Source organism: Anser anser, assembly GCF_964211835.1.
Source record: "Anser anser genome assembly, chromosome: 10".
Classification (NCBI taxonomy): domain Eukaryota; kingdom Metazoa; phylum Chordata; class Aves; order Anseriformes; family Anatidae; genus Anser; species Anser anser.
Window position 1 is genome coordinate 22,123,602 of NC_139730.1, and position 24,545 is coordinate 22,148,146.

Sequence of the window (24,545 nt, forward strand, 5' to 3'; positions counted from 1 at the left end):
AGACAGCTAGTCAGACAGTCTGCCAGTCAGTCAGACTGCACTGCCCACCGTCCCGCGCGTGCCGTTGCTAAGGCCCCTTAGCAACCGCTCCCCGCCACCGCCCTGCCGCTCACGTCCTTCCGTCCCCGCACCCCGCGGCGGCCGCAGCCGGGCACTTTCGTTCCGGGGCTTCTGGGGGCCGCGGAGGCCGCGCGGGGCCGCAGCGGAGGGAGCGGCGAGGCGCGGAGCGGGGCCGGACCGGGCCCTGCGCGGGTGAGGATCGCCGCGGGGCCGAGGCCCTCGCCTCGCCGCCCGGGACTGGGGAGGGAGCGCGGCGCGGGGCAGCTCCAGGCCGCGGCCGCCCTCCGAGGCCTTTGCGGGCTCCGCGGGGCCGGGGGAGGCGGTGGCAAAAAACCTGCGAGAGTTAAATTCCGAATTGCAAGGGGGATGTGGAGGGAGCCGCCCCGCAAGTGATATTTCCCGGGTTTTGGAGGTTAACTACAGATGGAGTGGTTATTTGCATTCTTGCAACTTTGTCTCAGTCAGAATTTGGATCTTACAGGTGGTGTAAACTGCATTGCTGTCTTGTTCTTTTTTTTTTTTCCTCCTTTAGAGAAGTCTGCTGTACGTATACTGCTGTAACTTTCTGAACAGCTATTATTCTGAGACAACAAAGGTTTTCCCGTGCCATTACAGCAGCACAGCTCTTGGCAGTAGCAATAATGAAGGTGCTTTGGGGCATCATAATTAAACACTGCAGTTCTGTAAGGCATCCTATTGAAAAGAATCGGTTTGCAGGTAGGGAATGCCTGTCAAATTACAGGGCCTTTTTGCTTCTTGAAGATAATTACACGTTAGTAGAAGCACAGCAAGCTATCACTGAGACATAGTGGATATTTCTCCCTTGGCTTTCTCTGAGATACTTGAAAGCAAATTGCACTAAGGAATGTGTATGCTTATTGGATTTGGTGTTTATTGGAATGGCCATCCCTGATCTTTCAAAAGTTAAAACTTGTCAGTGAGGCAAGGGGGGATACCAAAGCATGCATAAGTATTTAATTTTATCAGAAAATAGCAACTAATTTTTCTGGGATTAGTTAATTTAAATTTATAATGGAAGTTAGCTATTTTGTCGTTGTTTTTCAAGTAAATTACATTTATTTTTATCTAAACAATTCATTTTGGATCACATCTCAGGAATTATTGTTTGTTTTTGTTAAGCATAACTGTTTTGTTAGATCATTTCACAAGTGTGATTCCTGACATAAAAGGCAATCTAAAGTAGCCATAAGCAAATATGAGGGATTACTGCTTTCATTGTGAGTGGTGCAGCACGAAGCGCAGAAGGCAGTTTATAACTACTGAAGGCTGCTCAAGGTCATGAATGTGGACTGCTTTGAAGACCAGGGAGGACCTTGAGTAACGTAGTCAAAAGGGTTTCACTAAAGCTGTGCCTGTGAACACAAACCTCTGCACACAGAAATACTGATTCCGCCTGGATCAGGTATACAGTCGAGCTTCTGATAAGTTATTCAGAGCACACAGAGAAAATGTTATGCCAGCTTCAAAGGGTGAGACAATGTCATGAAGAAAGCCTGAAAAAAAATTATTCTGTCAGTGTTATTAAATCAATATGAACCTGCAGAATGAATCTAGACTGTCAGCACTTACTGTCTAGGATATGGAGTACCAAAGCCATGTGTTTGCTTTTGCAAAAAAATTTTCAGCCTCAAGCCTTGCTCCTGAAAAGCTTCTTTTATCTCACAAAGCTCTGTCAAGAGGGATTTCATTCAGATAGTTGGCCTGCCCATGCACAATAAATTTCAGCATAGAGATCCAAATCTGTATAGTTAACTTATCTCTTATGGCTTTCCGTCCTGTAGACATCTAATTCCTTGTCAGTAGTCATGCTGATAAGTAATGGAACTGCTCATGCAGGTAACAATTGTCAACCAGTGCTTTTACAAGCTTTTAGACAGATCCTACCAACAGAACAAAAATATAATCCTGCACATGTTAAGTGAATAGAATTAGTTATCTGGGTAAAATTATGAATGTATGTACATTAAGAACACGGAGCTCAAGTTCTTTCTAGGTGTGTACATTATCCTCTCCTGAAATCTGTTTGAAGTTCTTGGTACTATAATTACTGAACCAGATGATTATTTTTTTTCTGTTATAGAAAATACCTTTAAGTATTTTTTTGTTAAGTAGGATCATATAGAATCATTTTCTATAAATTTGTGCATAGTATAATGGATTTTTATTTAACAGGTACATCATATCGTCTGTTTCAGCTAAGCATGTCTTTAAATTCATCTAAGTTTTTAAATGAAGAAAACTCTCAAGGACCAAAAAGAAATAGAGAATGTTTGGAAAGTCTAGAATCGCAGACTCCATCATCATTTCGAGATAACCCACTTCAACAATTACAGTTGGCATCACAGGAAGTACTTGAAAAGGCAAAAAAAAGTGGGAGATCGAAATGCCCACGATGCAATAGTTCAAGGATGTTTTATTGTTATACATGCTTTGTTCCTGTTGAAACTGTCCCTACCAAAGAAATTCCGACTGTGAAGGTTAATATTTCTTATGCATCTTTTTTAATATTCTTGTGCCTTTTAGTTACCAGGGACGGAGAACAGACTGTCCCTGACCATTTCTTTTCTGATTCAATCTTTTTGAACAGTAATCTTTAACACAGTAGTGGTCATATATGAACAAGCTACAGTTAGATAAAATTACTGTTTTTGAGGAATTACATGTACAAGCACTGACAATGTTCCACTCTTCCCATAAATGTTTATGTACCTAACAGATAGAAGATAAGCTGAAGTCACTCAGCCTCTCATGCAAATGGCTGTTTATAGTTAGTTTTTAAGTTTCTTTACCTTCATTCTTCAGTTTATAAGAACACTGGCCAGAACACAGTGTATTGTGAACATGTGTTATTTGTTCATAAGCAAGAATAAATGTCACATAAAATGTGTGCTAGAAGGCATATCTAAATGTCATGGTTATAATTCAGATAACTGCTCTTAAAATATAAATAATCATAACAGTCTTCAGTTACAATATTTGGGGAAACCATCAAAGGTGATAGAGATACATTTTCCAAAATCATTTAGGAACTAAAATGCATTTTGAAGACACTACTCTGAAAGCTTTGTGGAAGAACTTTAGAAGTACTATGGAAATTTGAGCTATTGGCTTTAGGGTGTGTTTCAATTAAATGGCCGTTTTTGTGATAGGTTGAATACCTAATACAGATGAGTATTCATATTTAGGGCCATTATATTGCTAAACTTAAGCCCATATTTTGTTTATCATTTGATCCTATTTCTAGGGCTTTTAACCACACTACTGTTGCAGCGTTCCAAATTGCATTCATTGCGTACTTAGGTATTTATACAAATTGAGAGAAAGTAACAAGTGAGTCTTGTCACTTGTCTCTAGTTTAGTACTAAATTGACTAAAAAAATATCATGGTAAAACTATTTAAAGGAAATACGTTAATTACATGCCCATAGGATTTCTCCTGGATTTTGTATAAACTTTTGTGTATACATATGTGATTATAAATATTTTTCTTTCTTACTATAGTTACCTTTGAAGATTGACATTATTAAACACCCAAATGAAACAGATGGCAAAAGCACCGCTGTGCATGCTAAGCTCCTGGCACCTGATGATGTTACAATCTATAAATACCCTTGCATTCCAGAATACAAAGAAAAAAGACATGAAGTAAGAAATTCCATATAAATAACAAGGGTTTGTGCTGGGGAAATACAGAGGTATCTTATGCACTTCCTCCTGCAGCTGATATTACACTCACCTGGAAGGGAAGCACTATTCTGTTAATCCAGTCCCCTCCATTTTGAGCAACTCAAAGCCTGCAAATGTATAATAGTTATGGACTGGCCTCCAAAGCTTGGAACTACTGTAGCACCACCTAACTACCTTGGATTTCCTATGTCCATGGTGGATAATTTGTCCAGTGGATAATTTGATTTGCTGCATACTATAAGGAATATTTTACACAGACATATGAAGATATTCAGTTGGGTGTTCTGCTTATCATACTTAGCATCTGCCAGACTTAAAACTTCCTTAATTTTTTAACATTTGTTATTTATAGAAAAAAACTACCAAATGTAATATTGTCTGTCACAGTTGTCATAGAGCCTGAAAAAAAGTGAGATATTAACTTGGATTTATATGCTAATTTAAATTGAAGTTAATCTGAAATTTAAGATTTACACATCCAATCCATTATTCTTTGACTACATGAAAAGGAAAAATGTGTATGTATCTCAAAGAGATGTTATTTTCCTCAAGGAATGAGACATCAAGGAAGGAATAGGTGGTACAGAGGTAGAGAGATGGAAAAAAAAAAAGAAAAGCAGAACGAACAATGGAGAAGGCAGGCAAAAATGAGAAGAGACTGCAGTGACTTCATATTCCAGGCTTTCCAAGCCACAAATTCTGAATGCCACAAGAAGCTACTGAAAAAAAAATGAAGTAAAGCAAATCACTTTCTGTTGTAAAGTATTTGTGGGACCTACAATAGACAGAAGGAAAGAAGTGATTATTTCTTCTGATCTAAAATCTGTGAATGAAATCAAGGTAGAAACTATTCTTTATGGCCTTCTTGCCCCATATACTGCAGCAACATGTGAAATTGAGCTTCTTCGGATATGACACCATTCATTGTCTTTGATGAAAAAACTTTTGTGCAGAAGCATTAGAATTGGTACTAAAGGCACAGATGTGACATTTAATTAAAGATTTTTAATGTTTTTATTCTTTATTTTAATACCATCCTTTATCCTTTTAGATAAAAAAAGATAAAATATTTCTAAAATATTAAAATATTTGAAAAGATACTCTCCTCTTCTACTTCCTTAAATGTTTGTGGGTGGGAACGGAAAGTTTCGGTGCTTCAATGAAACAATTCCTGGTGTTCTATTAGCATACTAGATTTTGGTAATACTGAGATTTCTTTGTTTTCTTCATTTAGATAGCGCTTATCTTTCCTGGCCCCAATTCAGTTTCAGTAAAAGATATTGCTTTCCATCTCCAAAAATACAGTAAGAAAGCTGTTTGTGACAATGACGATGACTGTTCCAGAGAGCCATTTCTTAAGCAAGCAAAAATAGAACCTAAAGAAGAAAAAAATCTAGGTGAATGTATCGCAAGCAACAGGAATGAGAGCACTGGACTGAAGAAAATAATATTTATTGACAGTACCTGGAATCAAACTAACAAAATAATAACTGATGAACGACTTCAAGGTAATAAATAAATAAGTAGTTACTGCTATGAAAATGGTTTAATGAAGTACCTGTGTATGTAAATCATAAATGATATGAAAATGCTAACAAATAATATAAATCTTATAAATGCAGACAATCGTATGCTGGGCTGCATCAAAAGAAGTGTAGCCCTTAGGTCAAGGGGGGTGATTCTTCCCCTCTGATCTACCCTGGTGGGACCCATGTGCAGCACTGCATTCAGCTCTGGAGCTGCCAGCACAAGAAAGACATGGACCTGTTAGAGCAGGTCCAGAAGAGGGTCACAAAAATGATCAGAGGGCTGGAACACTGTCTTCTGTGAAGACAGGATGAAAAAGTTAGGGTTGTTCTGTCTGGAGAAGAGAAGTCTCTATGGAGAGAGCAGCCTTCCAGTCCCTAAAAGGGGACAACAGGAAAGATGAGAGGGACTCTCTGTCGGGGAGTGTAGTGATAGGAAAGGGGGTAACTAAACTAAAGAGGGTAGTAGACCTGGATGAAATACTAGGAATGAGTTCTTTACTGTGAGGGTGGTGAGGCACTGGAACAGGTTGCCCAGAGAAATTGTGGATGCCCCATCCCTGGCATTGTTCAAGGCCAGGCTGGATGGGGAGGGCAGTCTCTCATCTACCCCCAGGGGAAAATTTTACCCGGGTATATGTAGTGTGCACAGCCCACATATTCATTGCTTATTACCACTTAGTGTCTGTCACACAGGACGTAAGTTGCGTTCATACTCCTTTTAGAGGTAACAGTTTTGCCTTCCAAGATGGATGGGGCAGGGTTTTCCCAGGCATAAGCTGTGTTGTATATACATGAAAAAGAGAACTGTTGTCATTTTTCCAGATGAAGTCATCATCCAGCAAAGTATTCCTCATATATTGAAGTTCATAATTCCAAATAAAAAGTGATTACAGTACTTATTCAAACAGATGAAGTTACAGGAAGTACTGGATGGAAACATTTGTGAAGTAAGCCAAGAAAATGTAAAGAAAAGCCTTGTGGTTTGTAAGCCTGCATTCATATATGAAGTAAATCTAGCTAATTGTACTGCAAGAGAAAGCAATTGAGTCCATTAATCTTAAAATCAGATAGCCTTAAAAACTTGGACAAAAAATACTTCTGTATCTTCTTGGAAAAGTGGTATAATGTATCTTTAGAAACCAAAACCAACCCAGTTGCATTAAAAGCAGGAAATACTTGAAAGTATTGTAATAGTAATGTCTAGGATTGATTATTTCATTACAAATGATCACTAGACCAGAAGAGGAACAGTTGCATCTAATGTTAATGATTACTTTCTCATGAGAGTGATGAAGCATATTGGCAACATCAAGATGGCTGTTACAGGAACAGATTGCTTTGGTATTTTTTCTGTAAGTTTGATTCATTTTGTATTAGCAAAATGTCTTACTTTATTAGCTTATTCCCTTGTACAAGGCTGAATCATAGATCTATTTTTTGTTGTTTGTTTTTTTTAAGTTTCTGTGCTTGCTTTCATTTCTTCAAGAAAATGGTAGCCTTTGCCAGCACTGGGGTTTCTTGAACTAGTGAATGTCCCAGTCCACTGAATACAAGCTGTAGGGACAAAGAGGTGACTGAAGGCTCAGAGAGGCTTCAGCACATACGAAAACCTTACAACTTACATGCATTTTGTTGATAAGTCTCTTAGATGTAAAATAAGTGACTAAGTATGATTAATGCAGGATTAACAAAACGGTGAGCATTCTGTTATTACTATAGTGGAGGGAGCACAGGGACTATTTTGTGATCATAGGATGCAGCATATGGGAAAAAACAGAGTCTTAAGGGAATGTGGAAGATCTCTCGAAAAGGTATTGCCTGCTAGAAGACACAGGAGAATAATTTTGTAAAGGAAGTTAGGTTATATTCAGTATCTAACCAGATTTAAAGGTTATTTTGCTTGATCTCAGATTCACAGAAACATTCATTTCTAATGAGCTTAAAGTATGTGGTTGCTAAAAACGCAAAACCAACATGTTGATTTCCCCAGTAGTTTCAACTTTCTTATGAACAACCATTGTTTATAAGAAAACATTGCCTTTGGCTATACAGATACAGTACAGATGACAGAAACATGCTTAGTAAACTGTAACCCTTAACCCTCTCTAAATTTTTTTTTCCTAAAACTCTTAGAATTCAGTGTTTGAAAGTAACTGATCGTGCATTTGTTACATTCAGTAGCATCAGTGGTTTTGCCTTCACTGAAGCTATGTTTATATTCAAACCACAAATAGGTGGGAATTTATACTTGAGGAATCATCCCCTAAATTTAGTTCACTGCTGTTAAGGTGGAAACTTCACTGGATTCTATGAAAGTTTTCACTTTGATTAGGTCTGAGACTTCACTTTTTTTCCTTCATGCATAATGGAATAAGGGCTACCCTTATTCAAAATAAGGAAAGGCAAGCAATGAAACCTTTTTAGGGAAACAAACAACAAATATAATTACTATTTTAAATACATATGTATAGTATACTAAGATGCAATAATTAGACTACCTTGTTTTGCATTTGGACTTTACTGAAACTTCTGTCCAAACTTACCTGTCCATAACCTCCAAGTACAGACCATAATGTTTTTACTTACACTATTACTTATACCAAACCACCCCATGACACAAACTTCGTATCTGATTTTAACGTTTAGAAAAAGATAAATTTTATAACACAATTATTATTGCCTGGTGTATATGCTATTTCTTTATAATCTCATTGTCCACCCTGTATACAGAGTGATTACACATTAAAGTGTTTTTTGCTTTAAATAGCTTACACATTTTAAGGAGCATAAAAATGAAGATAATTGTTTAAAATTTATCTGATTAAAAAAAACATTTACAGACAGACTGCAGTAGATAAAAAAAATTTCATATGCCACACAGACACCAAATTTCCTGCTTTCATCTCAAGTGGAAATACTTTTAGTTTCTAATAAAATTAATGACCAGATTCTGTCATTCTTTCTCCTGAGTAGTCCCAGGAACATTACAGTTATTTAACAAACATTAATTACAAGAATCTGGCTTTTAGCAAACAGATATTCCTCTGAGTTCAGCAAAACTGACAGTTAGAGATCGTTTTACACTTGAAAGTTACTAACTTTGCAAGAGATGAAGTTAATCATTTTATGAATACTAAGTCTTTGTAGGTGTGAGATTCACTTTTGCTATCTGATCAGACTCTGCATCCAAACTTCAGTTTCCTAAATGCTGTGAGGCTGAAAGAAGCAGAAGAATATCCTGTAAGTTTTACTTGCAAGTCTGGGGACTGTAACCTAGATTTTACAGCACTTTTTCATCGAGTTTCAAAGTGGTCCATGAAGAAGGATAAAATTATCACCCCCATTTTTAAAACAAAAATGACAGTAGAGGGAGGGAAATTATTTGCATGAAGGCATCTAGCAGGTTAGCAGCAAAGCCAAAACCAGAAGAACTGAAGGCTTTGTTTGACATCCTGTCTACCAATCCATTTTGTCTAACGTATCAGGTTTTTTTTCTTAACAGGGTTGCTACAAATTGAGTTGAAAACAAGGAAAACTTGCTTTTGGCGTCATCAGAAAGGAAAGCCAGATACATATCTTTCCACGATAGAAGCAATTTATTACTTCTTTGTGGACTATCACCAGGAGGTTTTGAAAGAGAACTACAAGGGACAATATGATAATCTGCTTTTTTTCTTTTCATTTATGTACTCATTGATTAAAAATGCCAAGTGTTGTAAAGGAAAAGAATAAATTAAGATGTCTCTGTCTATAGGTAACAACATTTAATTTTGTTTCTTTTGTAATGAACTGAACACATGTAACTATTTTTATCTTACTGAAATGTGGAAATAGATTGTACTCTTAGAAACATGTATAGTGCTGCTCCAAAAGCAAGCTAAAGACCTCATGTCATACACACAAGACTGTAGAACTACTTAGATGAGCAGTCTGATTAAAATTACTTAAAACACTCATTCTTTACTAAATACTACTGTGTTAGAAGCTCAGACCTCATCTGGTAATCACAATGAGAGTATTTCATGAGATGGGGATTGGAGTACTTGGCCCTCATCCCATAAGGATTTCCCTAACCGTAAAAAAAAAAAAAGTAATTATCATGCTAGCTTTTTATTATTAATTTTGTTTTAGATGCTTTGTGTGTTTTACACAGTATGTCTGATTTCAGTTTTGTAACATTAAAATCTTACTGAAATGATTAGGATGATACTTAATTGGGGTTAGGGAACAGCAGAAAAATGAAAGGCAACATTATGTGAATGGAGTATAATTGATGTACTTTGTGATGATGTACTTAACTCTGGAAAATTGTTCTAGTAATAGAAAAGAGCCATCTCTTTAAACATTATTGTGCGTGTGTACACAAATCACAGTGCATGATTGCTGTATTGCCATCCACATACCGTTGTATTAAGAGTACTCTCAACTTTCTGGATAATTTTAGGCTTCTTCAAACAATTTAATATCAAGTAAGATTATTATAGACATTATTATTTTGGGAAACACTAACCTCTGTCATTATGGCATATCATAGTAAAATTTTGTAGAAGCCACATGCTTGTATTCTAAGCAGCAGAAAGGGCTCATTGCATTGTTGGAATTACCTGAAAATGTAGATATTTTTGCAGGACCTAAGCCAAAGTAATTTACAGAGACAAGAAATATGAGAGACAGTGGTTCTGACCACAACATTTCTGACAGGACTTCCTTAAATTAGGTAGACCGTGAATCTGCAGTGTTATTTCTTTTGCAGTAATAGTGCAAATTTGCACAGCATAAATAAAACTTCAATTGTGCTGATTTAATTTTGGTTGGTATGTGTAGCACTGCTGGCAGAGTTATCGTGTGTGAATGTAACTACGTGTGTGTGCCTTTGCCAGGCTCTATCAGTACAGGTAATGCCGGCAGAGGTAAAAGACCTAAGTTACACCTTTACAAGTAGAGTTGTATCAATACATTTTATCATGCTAAATTTATCATGGATGTTCTGCCAAAAATTTATGTTGGTAAAAATTCTAACCTTAAGATAGCAAAAAATGTTTGATTACAAGTACAATATAAGATGGATAAATATTTTGGAATACTGTTACTGAAGAAAAACTAAATCTTGTCAAAGTGACCCAGATGGAAAATAATAATAATAATAATAATAATAATTTTTAAACAAAAGTTCCAAAGTCTTTGATTGTTTTCCTCTACAAATCTGGCTATATTACCATCTGTAGCATACTCTCCAGGAGAGTACCCTCTCAGCCTGGTAAACATAGAAACACTGCCTTGAAAAAACTTCAAGGAACTATTTTTACACTTACACAGCATTCTATACAGGCTTAAACAACTGATTCATTGCCTTTTTTTTCTTTTTTAATGCTTCAAGGTATTGAAGAAATCAAAGTAAACATTGCTTAAAACAAGGTACAGATTATATACTCTTTGCAAGTTGTACTTATCTTCAGATTCGTAATCTCATCTGCACAAGTAAATGCATATAAAAACGTGATTCAATGAACAACCAAAACACATCGCCCCCATTTGCAAGAATAAATGCTAGTTAAGTTATATGAGTACATATGAAGTATGTGAACTACAACAGCACTACAGGAAACACGTACTTGAAGTCAGAAAAAGAAAACGCACTTAAATGTTTGTATATGTGTGTGCATGCGTGTATATATCTAAATGGCACAACTGTAATGTGAGTTCGTGTGCCAGGCAGTGAGAAAAATCAGTCATGTCTCAGTGCTATTGAAACAACACATTTCTTATTCATTTAGCTCTTATTACTATTGGGTTATTTTGGCTTTTTACAATGATTAATACTATTTCCTTTGGTATGAATTTTGATAGTCTTTTGACATTTCCATCTGTTCTTTTATTAAAGATTGCTGTAATATTTTTTAAAAATCATACAAGTGATTTTAAATCACACAAGCTTGAGGAGGAAACTTTCACCCACATTAAGCAAACGAAAATAAAATGAACACACTGACCTAATGTTTTACAAGAACCAGAGAGAAAAATCTTGGGGGAAGGGGAAGTTACTTCCAAGACACATTTCCCTGAAAACATGTTTTTTTATTTAAGTAGAGGTCAGATAAAAGCCTATATAAGCTGTTCTTTGTTACTTTTGGAAAACAGTTTCATACAGTTAAAGATGGTTTCCAAATTTAAGTTTTGTATACCTCTTTATTTGAACAATGGGAATTAAGAATCTATTCCAAAAGTAAATTAATTTTAATTCTCAGGTGAAATCAATGTGCAGAAAAGATTTTAAATCTGGACGCTGTATCCAAGAACTGCATTCAGATTCTTCCATTGTGACTCTAGCATTACACTGAGGTTCTTCTCATACCAAGTGATACATCTAATATCCATAATTAATAGCCTATTGATTCGTGTGATAACCTTTTATAAGGGCAGGAGGGTAGTTATTGTCGCTTCTGCTGCAAATCTGTTCTGTCTGAGCAGCAAATGTACTTTCCCTTCTTCCGCTCTCCCCTCTCTAAAAAGATTTAAAACTTCTATTTAAATTCAAAACTGGTATAAGCCAAACTAACCAGGTCATCCACTTCACACTGAAAATGTCTCAATACCTCTTACACATTTTTCCAGCTGTTAGATTAACAAATGGTTTTGTTCCACCAAAGGAAAGTAATCAAGTGGTTAATCCTTTCAAGTGCAATTAGCAACACTGACCTCCCTGTTCTTTAAAATGAGGGTCATGGGGAGGTAAAGGCCAGTTCTGGGCCTTTCATATCAGAATACCCCTTCACTAACTATCTTGTCTGTTTCCAAAAACATCAGAGAGCAAGGGGGAAAACAGGCTTCTACTTCCATTAGCAGTAACTTAAACAGCCATAAGTTAAAGGGGGAGGAAAAGGAAGAGCATCTCTATCTCCCTTCAAAACAGAAGACATCTGGCCTCCTGTGGGGAGGCCCCAGATAACAAAGAACCTGTCATTACAAACCTCTGAGATGTGTTCAGAGAGCCATTTTACCTGCAGTCTGGCTCATTCATTTCCTGCCACTGAAGCCATCTGCTTTTGCTTATTGTGGGTATTATTGTTCTTTGTTTGGCCAGGAGCGTGAAGTGGTTTCACTTTAACATGCCTGTATGCTTGGTCAGAGGGAAGATTTAATCCTTTTCTCAAAATGAATAAGAAGGAGCCCAGAAAACAATTCCTTTCCTGGAAGGTAGCACAAAAGTCATCCAAACCTAGGTTGAATAAAGGGTCATGGTAGTGCATTGGATAAAGATACACTGAGATGGAAAAGAGATGACAACTTTGAATCTACAGCAAAAACCTTCCAAAGAACTTGTAATCCTACCTGATTTAACTCCTTTGCCACTGCTTCTGGAAATTTTTTTCAGGTCAGGTCCATTAGGTTTTCACGTTTCACATTGGCTTCTTCAGCTCCAATTGCACAGTTACGAAGTAATCCATTCTCACCTTCCTTTTACATTGAGTTTCAGTACTTACACTCAGGCTTTTGTCTTAATGCTTTGCTTTAAAAACCATTTCTTTCCTAGTAAGCAAAGATTATATAAAACAGAAATTGGCCTGAAAATCCACCCACCTATCCCTATCTTTGAGAGTACCAAAATAAGGGGGGAAAAAATTAAAATTATTTTCCCGTCATTTACCATAATGTAGTTACTACACTCTCAGGTACCATTAACTTCTGCGTCTCAAAGTATTTCAAAAAGTTGTGCATCAGCTGAATTCATCCAAATTGTTTTGCAACAAAACTTAATGGTGACTGTAGCAATTGTAAAACAGGAAAGCTTTCCCACTAAAATGGAAAGATTATGTGACATTAAGGTGCTGATCTATTGATAACCAGAATATGAGGTTACCATTAAGGTAATGAATGACTCAACATAATCTCTAAAATGTTATCCCTTGTCTCAAGAGACATTATTTTGATGCAATCCCAATGCTTTCAAACTTCGTCATTAGTAAGAATGCTGATTTTGGCTGGTGACACTTAGTAATACCAACATTCAAAGTATTTATGTGAAAAAAATACATCATTCTTCCTGTTCTCTTGTGATCACATATTCCTGCCATTTTTAGATGGCTTCTGAAGAGAAATCAGATGCTGTAGAATTTAAGTTGCGTAACACATTAAACTTTAAAAACACTTATAACAGTGTGGTTTCTTTACCACTACCTGCCAGAGGAAAAAAATAAATATTTCTTAAGCATCACAGCAAGAGGTGGAAACTGCTTCTGTAACGCAAACCAGATTTTGTTTTCTCATGTCACTGAAAATGGAGATCTTTGTCTAACTTCAGCAATAGCGGTGATATCATCAGATTCAAATCAACTATGACTTTACTGTTAACTTTTCAGACCACTGGTGTTGCAATGGAACATTTAGAAACATACCACAGAAAAGCAGATAGAACATATCAGTATTCCTGAGACTGAGTTACTACTCTACCCATGATCCCATGTGCTCCACTTTCCCCACCTGTAATGTTAAGTCTCTTAATAACATCTCTGCTTATATAATATTGGTCCCATAAGACAGCTAAACCCAGCATGGAACCTAAAGGCTAAGTGTTACTTCAAAGGTTCTGATGGCAAAATTTCTACTTCCAACACAGGGACAGAAGAGCTATATAGAAGTATACATATATTTATATATTCATATTTATGCATCTCCTTTCTAGTGATAAATATACTGGGACAAAGGCTACAGATTTTTTCCTATGCTACTAATGTCTTAGGGAACATGAAAGACAAAGCAAAAATGAAGTATCAGAGATAGCAAGATTCAGGAGTAATCTGTTACATATAGAAAGCAAGTATATACTTTAATTAGATACAGTCGCATATCTGAGGCACACAGATGAATAGCCTGACTAGGAATTCATTTGTAAAGTTTGGATGGGCTTTTTTTTATTTTATTTTAAATAGTTGTATACAAGCAGAGTGGTGGATATGCCTCCAAACAATACACTGAAAGCAAGTGATATTTCATACCTTTTAACCATTCTGATTATCACTGCTAGTGAGCCCAGTGGAGTTCCCTACTCTTGTCTTGTGAAGTATCACATTTTCTTTGCATCTCTAAGCATTGGATTTGGGGAAAAAAGCTAAACACTGTTGCAGAAAACAGCTCCCTGCATGCAGATAATTCAGATGACCTGCAAGATACATCAGTGTGAAATAGACAAGCTGCATTGAACAACATCATATCTGTTTTGAATAAATGCATCATTGTGTAAAAAATGTACTCAATAATTCATATTTATCTACAAACTCATGTAACAGTGGTAGTAGCATACTACTGGGTGCATTTGTTTTTTCATTTGTTTTGACCCTAGAACAAACTATGGACGTTTGTCTTAAAAAACCTTAATGGAATCTTTCAAGTAATGGAAACTGCACAAAAATCTTATCTTGCAACTTTTCAACCATGATTCAATAAAAAGTTGTAGCTATTTGAATTACATAAAAATACTTTGGAACAATTAGATTACACTAAAAGTTCAATAGCAAATTAAATAGATAAAATGGGTATACAAATCTACTTTGCATGTCAATACATATCAGCATTGATGACTGCTAATAGATGGTCATTAGATCTTAGAATGAACTAAACATTTATAACTTGTTCTCCAAATCACTAAGAAGAGACAGTAGTAATGATTTTCAAGCTAGAATATGGATTTAATATACATATCACTCACTGAATGAAAGATATTGATCTTATAATTATGAAATTATGAAGCCCCAGCACCAATATAACAGTGCCTCAAACATCAAGCTCTGGACTTAGACTAATACCAGGCATGAACGTGAGCACCTTTGATGCAGGCCTTTTTTCTCCTCAGGTGTCTTCTGTCCACCTCTTGCCTTTTCCTTGAACATGTATATTCCCAAATTCAGTTAATTCATGCCTCTGAGTGTATCATTCTCTGGTAAAAAGACCAGTTAGTTATGATGAATACAGCAAGAACACTAATCAGTTACTCCCCCAAACAAATGCAAGCATATTAAGTTGTGAAATTAGTACCAATTAGCACAGTTATTATGGCTTGCAATATTGTTAAATTATAAAGGAACACTTCCTACTAATTGAAAGGTCTTTGAGATGTGTTGTCTTTGCGCATTCACAACTGTAAATATAGAGTATGGCTTAAATCAGAACCCTTTTCGCTCTGCTGCTATTGGAAAGCATATACATATATTTCTTTTGTGTCTTGCAAAAGATATGAGCTCAAAAAGACTTTGCACACCAATACATCTCAAAAAACCCCCAATTTCAGATAGGTAATCTTCCTTTCTTCAAGTGATTCCTGCAAACTGGGCATGACATTCATGCAGACTGGGTATTATGACTGTTAGCATGCTGACAGAGTGACTGGTATTTTACTTCAGTTCTAACTCAGCTGAACCCACATGAAACCCAACAACTGAGAGGCCAGAATCATCCATTCATGACAAGGCACAGCTGTACAGCTCATGGACATGGCATGCCATAACGTGGAAGACAAAACATCTTGCACACATTTCAAACAGTTCAGGGTTCTGGCACTACACATACATCAGTCTGTTGCAGGGACTGGAGACATTGTGCCCTGAATCTGCAGGGAGGGAGTCTGGGCATTGCAAAAACGTTTATCACTGTAGCTTTGGACAGGGGTTAAAAGGGTATTTCCCTGCAGGCAAAAAGTTAAATACATACATCCAGGCATAACAGGGCATGCCAAAAGAGGCCAAAGGGCTATACAGGTCATTACAAACTAATTCAAGAATAAAAATGCAAAGAAAGAAATTAAGCATTGAATTACACAAATTCTGAGTCACCTGCACAGAGGAATGCAATGGGTCAAAATCCACCATTTGCTTATCAGAGAAGAGGACAAAGGAGCAAGAGCACACCCACTCTGATGTTAAGGAAAATGCATTTGTCTCATGATCATGTTCATGACGACCCACAGTGAATCTGCAAATGCATGGCCCTCTATGGAAAATCGATGTGATGGATGGTGATGTTTGCACTGCTGCCTTTTGACTACTGAATGAAGAACAATATAACCAAACCAGTGTTACGCTGTTTCTCTGATGCTTTGGTTTTTGACTAACAATATTTTACTAGTTTACAAATTCCTGGTTTTATGCTAGCATTTAAAATATTTTAATTTTGTTACAAACAGCATGAAAAACTATTACTACGATTGTATATTTCATAATATGCCTTCTGTCCTATAAAACTGAGATAAGACTTGGCCTTTACTCTGCAAGAATGCATTTTTGTCCACATGATCTGGATATCACGCAACTTCAATAAAACAAGTTGTCTGCAAGGTAAATGACAGACTCTTCATTTTGTTCTACACTTCATTTTGTTAAAAAAAAAAAAAAAAGAACATTTTGTGTCTCAATATAATCTTCAGTGTATTATCACATTGATTGGATATAACTTCTGATCAAATTACTGTCTATATCTGTTAATGTCTAAAAGTCTTGGTTTCAAACATACTTTAGGACTCCTGAGTCCTAATGAGTTAAAGAAGCTGAGTTCCATATGGAAAACCTTACTTTTTCTCAATTAAAAACTGAATTTCATAAAACATTCCTAGTATGTACTCCATTTTAAGTGTGTCTCCTATAATCAATGAGTTGTTTTGTTGTGTGATTTTTTTTTTTAAACCATGCATGAATGCTATCCTCCCAGCCTAAAGATCAGCCTTAGTACAATTTCTGAAACTCTGTATTTGCTTTGGAGTTAGATGCTAACGAATTGTGCAGAATCAGGCTCTTTGTCAGTTTAAATATATATATACATATATATGTATGTGTGTATATATATATAGTGTCTTTTCTGAAAAAGGATACTACTGTGGATTCCAGAAAAATAAGTTTGCTCAAGTTAAAACCACATGCTTCATCTCAAATGTTGTTGCTAATGCTAACTAAAAATACTGTATTTCAAAAACACCAGAAAAGTTTTATTTCTTTTAAAAATTTTCAGAGATTTAGTTTCATGACTAAATTGCTTGCCAAACGCAGCATGAATTCCAGCTGACCTGAAACTGTATTTTAGAGTGATCACTGTGCAATTGAAACATTCTATCTAGCTTTCTCTGTTCACAGGTTTTCCTTAGGAAAAAGCAATACTGCAGAGTCTTTTTATTATTATTATTTACAGCAGACAAGGAAGTAATTTGATACAGCTTCAATTTTCAGAAAACTCATGTAAAGCACCTCAGTCTACTTCTTGAAGCAGTTGGATTGTGGTACTTCCTCTCTTAACCTCACACAAGTCTAAGTATGTTTAGAGTTGTTAGCAATTTGCATACCTATGTCAGTTACAAGTACAAAAATGCTTGCATTCTTTTCCATCAAAATTGCATTGGCAAAGAACATAGCATAGAAATTTTTGCATTGCCCAAATCTTTCCCTTTTCGTTGAACATGGCTTACTTTATCTGGGGAACTGGTTTAAACTTAACGACTGGAGCAGCTGCCAGGGTATTTGACAGTAAAACTACTCTGCCAAACTCTTAAATGCACAATAATTTCTAATATGGACAAAGCCTAGCAGTGATTTTGCTCATTTTAAAAGGAGAACACATTAAAAAAATATAAGGGGTAAGAAACAGGATAATCTTGAATCTCTTGAAGTCCATGAAATCATAACACTGTAGACTCAAGGAAGCAAGGCAATATGCAATATTGTAGCAGTTCATCGTATGAATGGTCCTATGGAAATGGCCAAGATTTCTTTTCCTAGGACCCTGCAATGTTCTGCCTTCTCTATGTAGGCAATGGACATTTTCAGTTAAACTTGCATTTACATATATTCATCTTCCATATGAGGCATCAATTCAGAAAAGACATTTCTTGTTCATCTTTCTACATGTTGGCATTTGCCTTGTGAGAAGAAACATCCTATAACTAATAGAGTTCTGTCACTGTTTTCTAGTACCTTTTTTTGCTTTCCAGAGTTCCAGTACTGGTATTCCAGCAATAATAGAGTTGGGATCTTCCTGTGCTGCTGAGTTCACTGGGTCACTTGCACCAATACTCAGAGCCAAATCTACATCTGAGACAAAAAAGGAAGTATACTACAAAATGTATTATTTATGAAAGAAAAGCCACTGCTTCAAGTTATCAAGACAACACCAAAGCACGTTAATCAAGCATACAATAAATGATGACAGTTTGTTGTTTCATCTAAATGAAAAAATTAGGTCCATCTGTTGGTGTTCAAATCTAGAATTGAATCTTGGCAGTTACATGTGTTAATGAAAACTATTAAAAAAATTGTGCATTCTCTGTGTAAGATATGAAAATAAACACTAAAGATTTAAGAGGCAGTCTTACACAAGGCACATTTGAGGCTAAATAGAGTGCATATGTGGAATTTGAGGATGACGTCCATGATGTTATAACATGTAGCTTATTTCAACACTACTCACTTATGTTTCAAATCTACAATCCCTATTTTGTTTAGTTCCTCAGTTCGATTGCTCTGCATGTGAGAAGTACTCCATTCACACACAATCCATTGTATATCCAGGAATTAACATTTTTAGTAATCAAAGAGATTCCACAGCTTGGGTTAAGATGGTAGAACACAGCTCTAAAACTTGCTAGTAATTCCTAAAACCTCAAGCCACAGTGATCATGAATGGCTGGTGTATTTCTAGTGTAACTCTACTAATGAAAAAAGACTCTTAGTTTGGAGCTGTAGTACCAACAGTATCAACTAGATCACCCTTATACTCACGCTCATCGAATCCATCAAAAACTGTTAGTGGGTTTGTGAAATGTAACTTTTGCAAAAGCAGCAGTGATTTTCTGCCAAGCATACTTATCCATGTTCCTGCCAATTCCTCCTTTTTTTTTTTCTTCTTTCTTCAGTTTGCACAGTGAAAACCGGTTTTCACAGTTAAAGTTAATCTTGATGGTCTGTAGTTCTGTTCATTCTCCTGGAGTCCATATTAAAACAGCATCACGTTCTAGTTTCCTTTCCTCCAAACCTTCTTAACCAATAGACCATACCCTCAACAACAGTTCAGCAATTTAATGTTTGAGTTCCCTTAGTATGTCTGTGTGAATATTGTCTGGTCCTAGTATCTTGTTGCTTATTCATTTAACGAATTTGCTCTAACAGCTTATACATTCTGACATATCAATTCAAGACCATTGTTCAACCATCCATGCATAAACAAAAGTTCCAGGAAACAGCCGTAAGAAATTACCTCACAGCAATGGGAAGAACACAAAAAAATACTTACTATATCCACCAACATGGATGAAAAAATAGATGGCATTTGGGTTGCTGGAATGACGCTCTGCATTCATTAACGAACTGCAGTTCCTTTTCCAGTAAAATCAGTAGCATAATTCTCAGCAACTACTGCAACATCAAGAGTGTACACACTTTTTTCTGGTATTCCAGAATGTTATATGAATGCAGTAAATTTGTTACCAATACAGTATATTTGATGAAAAATTATGTTTTATGCATACCAAGCAAAACTCAGTAGGTATTATCCATGCAAAACATTTGATTCTTTTCATTGTAGTTTTTAATTCTTTAATAATTACTCAATAACTCATATATTAAAAATACTACTTAATTCATCAAATCTAGGCAAACTACCAAGTAACAAACCTTAAGCTAGAAGAAAATTTTAAATTGTTCAGCATAAGAAAATACAAGTTTAATTACTAGTACAGCTTGACTACAAGAGAGGCTGATAATGTTTTAAGCCTTAACCGGAAAAGCGTATCTTGTCCATTTCTGAAACATCACAAGGTACAGCAGTTTCTGCCCTGGCATATAGCCTGCTACAGTGTGAATACCAAACCAGGAAAACAAGAAAAGGGAAAAAGAGCTGTAAAAAAAAAATAAAAATCTGCAAGTGTAGAAGCAGTCTTGTTTCTGTGTACCAGATGCAAAGAGAAAACCAAGGAAACACTACTAGAAATACTACTTGAACAGCCCGTAACAGATATTCTTACAATGAGAGAGAGAGAAAGGATTGAAATAATTGAAAAACTTTCTTTACATTATCCTCTATCTTTTAAATACTACTTGAGAATGTACTTGACAAAATTGTTCAACACAGAAGGCTCTATACAGATCATTCACTGAGACCACCCGTCGTATGTACTGCACATATACAGAGCACAAAAAGGATTTAGATCTGAAGGCAAATAGAACTTACATTTACAGCAAAGTAAGGATTGTTTTGAAATAACTAAGTTATGGTTCAATCAGTATCAAAGGAGCCACTTTCTCTCTCGTTGAATACAGAAGGAACATAAAGAGAGTACTGTCCCAATTTACTCACCTTTTTAAGAAAATGTCCATATTGTTACCAAATCAATAAAAACAGGAAAAAAAAACCTCAAAATTCTTATTGATCTTTTTTTTTTTTTTATGAAAATATATTTTCTGTGAGCAGTTTATTTAAATAAGATAGCATTGTGGCTCAACTCCCTAGCTGGTGTAATTTGTCTTCCTTCTGTTGAGGTAAGATTCTGTTGTCTGTTGATCAAAGCAGTCATGGCAGTTTCTGCTAGTTTAAGAACAGAATTCTTATTACAATAACATTGATATTTTTCCCTTGTTCATTAAACATTTTTATTTTGCCAGCAGTGGTATGTTTTACCTTGGTTGACAAAGACCAACCTAAATTGTCAAAAACCTCATGGTTACATAAAAGCAGCCACTCATTTCTCCTGAAGCACCAAATAGCTTTTCACATTTCTCTGACTTACCAACTTGGAAAACAACAAAATTCAGATATTGGTGGCATACAAGAGAGAACTAAATTACAAAGAGGCATGTTAATCCAAACCCTAAAATTTACATTACATCCTTGGCAGGTTTTGTTTAGTTTCCTTTGTTTATTTTTGTTATGTTTTAAGTGACCTGAAAAAGTTATAGGTAGTGGTTGGAATCAATTTCTCTGCAGAAACCCATTTCATTCATTATATCTGCATATGGCTACCTGTGGCTCCCAGGAACCCAGCAAAAAGAGAGGGCAAGGATGTTCTGGCCACACCATTTTTATGCCTTCTTCAAGAGTCCTCCAAGTGACTGAGAGGCATGAGCCAAAGGAATTTAGTGTACTGGTACATAGAGAACAGCCTCCAGTTGCTGCTGCATAGGTTTGTTTTGAGCAAAGAGGGGAAATAATAGCAATCTAATACAGATTTGTCTGGTTTCCCTGGTGTTTCTAAGAGATTCTAAAATGCAGACAAATATAATGTCAAGCTTGCAGCACCAAATACAACTCTACAAGCAGATTAGCCTCATTACAACCATGAAGTTACACCTATTTCAGACATCTTGATAAAAAGTATATGCACCGCCTTGTCTTTCCAGACTGAGTTTACAGGGTGGACAATGAGTCAGAAAAACTAAGACTGTCAGCTGGAAAGATTTGACTTGGAAATCTCCGGGTGAGCAAGACACCATAGTGCTGTTTTACTACAGTTAACTCATAAACATTTTATCAGCTATCCCCTCTGCTTTTCCTTGGAACAAAAGCACATAGCTTGAATCCCATCTTCTAAGCTTGGCCCAAAGGAGCAGAACAGCTCTACAACAGATAAAACAGTGAAGAATTTTTACATGATGAAAACACAGCCAGCACAAGGTGACAAAAAAATCTGAAAAGGCGCTGTTGAAATTACCAGATTACCTGTTGTTAGTGTCCTCTGGAGCCTCTGGTTTAAAAGTCAGCAGCCTCAGAGGAAGGGGGAAGGCCGAGAAGCAGCAAAGACACATTTTTGTCTTTCTTCCTGATGTTATAGGTCACATCCACCCCCAGAGAATTGGTCTTCCTTATTTATGTAGTATGGAATATATTTGGAAAGATTTGTCATCCTACAAACTCAGGATTTATGCAGGAAAAAAGAAGAAATCCAAAACAGACAACTGACTGAAAATTAAAACCACAAATCATTAGCAACCTGAACATTGATTATTTTAATTATTTTTTTCATGTTTAATACTGCAGCATTCTATTTGAAATTCATTATTTTAATGCACATAAAATCTCTGACCCTTTAAAATATAATTTTTTTGATCTTCAGGGGAAGAGTATATAAATATCTTGACTAATAACAAATTTCTAGATCTTGAGTGTTTTCTGTGGGATTTTAATGTGACTATGCAAAACCAGCAGCTCTTGACATTATGTTCTACAGCAGCCTGCTTTGCTGAGGGAAGCACTTTGGCAGTTCTCTTCCTTTTCTCTGTATCTCCTCTCCTTTCAGAGGCCCCTCATCAGATGACCTATCCATTTGGCTAAGGGCTGCATGCAGCTGCATCTGAAAGAAGCCAACAGTATTCTTGGGTCAGCTGAGGAAGTCTGCTCAATTACAACTGCAGGTATAAACCATGCTTCTACCTCCTGTAACTTAGGGGAGAAAAGACCTAGGCCTCAACTCAGGTTCCAGCTGAGGTACAAAACGTATTGACTGGCTACACAGCAAATGCCGAGCAGCTTCATTGTAATGAAGAATGAATGATTTCAACTCACTGGCTCTGCTATCCTGCAGATATGAGATATGTGAAAACTGAATGTTTCCTTATCTCTGTAAATATTTTCAGTTTATAGTTATCCTACAGATATCAGACTCTCCTAGAATATCACGATACAAACTTTTTTTGTTGTTGTTATTGTTGCAAAATGAAAATGAATGTTGGCCAAGATCTGTCATTCTCTGAGAAATCTCTCAGACTGAATAGCTGATTACCCCCCAAAAACCTTGGCAGTGTTGAGTTACCCATTTTTAGGAAGAGACATTTTTAATTTTATGAGAATTAGCATGAAGAGGGAGACTCAATGAAGTAACTTCACCTCATACTTCTTTGCAATAAACAGTACTATTCCAAAGGTAAAAATCTATTTAAGGTCTGTGCCTAAGTTGTCTGCCTTTCCACTGTCCTCAGCTCTATGTTAGAGGACTTCATTATTTTTTCAGATGAGGAGAAAGACTCACAAAAAGTGTTCACAGATGTGAAGTTATGAACTTGTTTATTAGGATCTAATCATAATGAACAGGTCTAACTTTTATTGTAGCAGAAATATACAAGACTAAATCCTTAAAATTTCAGGATATGACAGATGGTGTAGGCCTCATGAAATTATGATTAGTGTTGTCTGTGTCTAGGGCCTTGGTATATTTTTCCCCTATGCTACAGCATTACAAAAAGATGGGGAGTGTAGTACTGCCAAGATGTACACTGTATTATCAAACGGGATACTTCTAGTGAGCCAAGGCTTCTTATTAGAACGATAAGATAACCTGTGGTTGCAACTCACTTCATCACAAAGTATTCAGCTTTCAATAATGTCACATACCTCCAAGACACTATTAAATGGGTTTAGTGTAAAATGCCAACTCATTACCATTCTCTACAGGCAGTCACAAAAATGCACTTTTTGAAAACATCTGAACACAAGGTTTCATTGCAAACATAGGAAAGAAAAAGCACAGCTTTGTATTTTATTATCAATCATTTTGTTATAACCCCCATTCTTAGCTTATATTTTTAATTTCTCTAATGCAAATTTTCAAGTCTTGCAAGTTTGTACAAGTTCTAGCACAATACTGCTACTTCATTAGAATAATTTAATACTCCACACTGCTATGCAACAGACACAAAAGCAAAATCACTGTCCTCAGACACTTAAAAAGGATAAAGTTAGTGTCAAAAGTAGGTTTTGTCAAGGGGAAGCTGGGCAAATGCTTTCAATAGCGTGGGCTCAGGTAGTTCGCATGTAAATGACTTGGCATGCTTAGGCTTTCAAAACACATTTCAAGGTAATGGAAAACACAGTCAGAAAGCCCAGGACACTAGCTTTTCTTGAGGAAGCACAGCATATACATAGGAACAGAGACAATTTGGTGTGAAGTTTACTAATAATTGTAGGGAGCTGTAATTATTAGCAAAGCCCAGAGGGGAACGACTGCTAACATCAAATGAGACAGGTGACATATAAAGGAGAGGAAGAGCTATTTAATAATATCAGTATTTGGATAACAAGCATGAATTTAATTGTGAATTGGATTGATGCAAATAAATTAGAAAGTATATTAGTTTGACATAATTAAAGTGACAGTGAAGAGTGAAATACACAGAATGTTATGCATGACCTGATGTAGCTTGAAAAGCCTGCTATTGAATAACTGAATAACAAGTATCTGAACTCTCATCTGGGCTAATGAAGATAGAATTCAACTCCTTTATCATTCCA

At 36.2% G+C, this 24,545-nt stretch overlaps 2 protein-coding genes across 8 annotated transcripts in view; one reads left to right on the forward strand and one right to left on the reverse strand.

Annotated features, from left to right (window-relative positions):
• FAM227B (family with sequence similarity 227 member B) overlaps positions 1–24,545 on the reverse strand; it is a 240,997-nt gene that overhangs the window by 116,475 nt on the left and 99,977 nt on the right. Inside the window, exons 9-10 of the mRNA XM_083850179.1 lie at positions 18,245–18,383; positions 12,627–15,228 (exon numbers count right to left, since the gene is read on the reverse strand). The gene's annotated coding sequence lies outside the window, so the exon portion shown is untranslated. The remainder of the gene's footprint in view (positions 1–12,626; positions 15,229–18,244; positions 18,384–24,545) is intronic.
• On the forward strand, positions 85–10,466 carry DTWD1 (DTW domain containing 1). Of its 7 annotated transcripts, none has more exons than XR_014588668.1 (7): positions 85–252; positions 593–777; positions 2,254–2,558; positions 3,583–3,726; positions 5,003–5,276; positions 6,120–6,281; positions 8,800–8,939. XR_014588668.1 is itself a non-coding variant. In XM_083850152.1 (6 exons), exons 2-6 carry the CDS (start codon positions 702–704, stop codon positions 9,027–9,029), a joined length of 1,029 nt encoding a protein of 342 aa, XP_083706278.1. In that variant the 5' UTR covers positions 85–252; positions 593–701; the 3' UTR covers positions 9,030–10,466. The 7 variants fall into 7 exon arrangements, 5 of the variants coding, with proteins under 5 accessions (XP_083706278.1, XP_083706280.1, XP_083706282.1 ...); XR_014588669.1 differs by having other exon boundaries at positions 6,120–6,244; XM_083850152.1 differs by lacking the exon at positions 6,120–6,281 and having other exon boundaries at positions 8,800–10,466.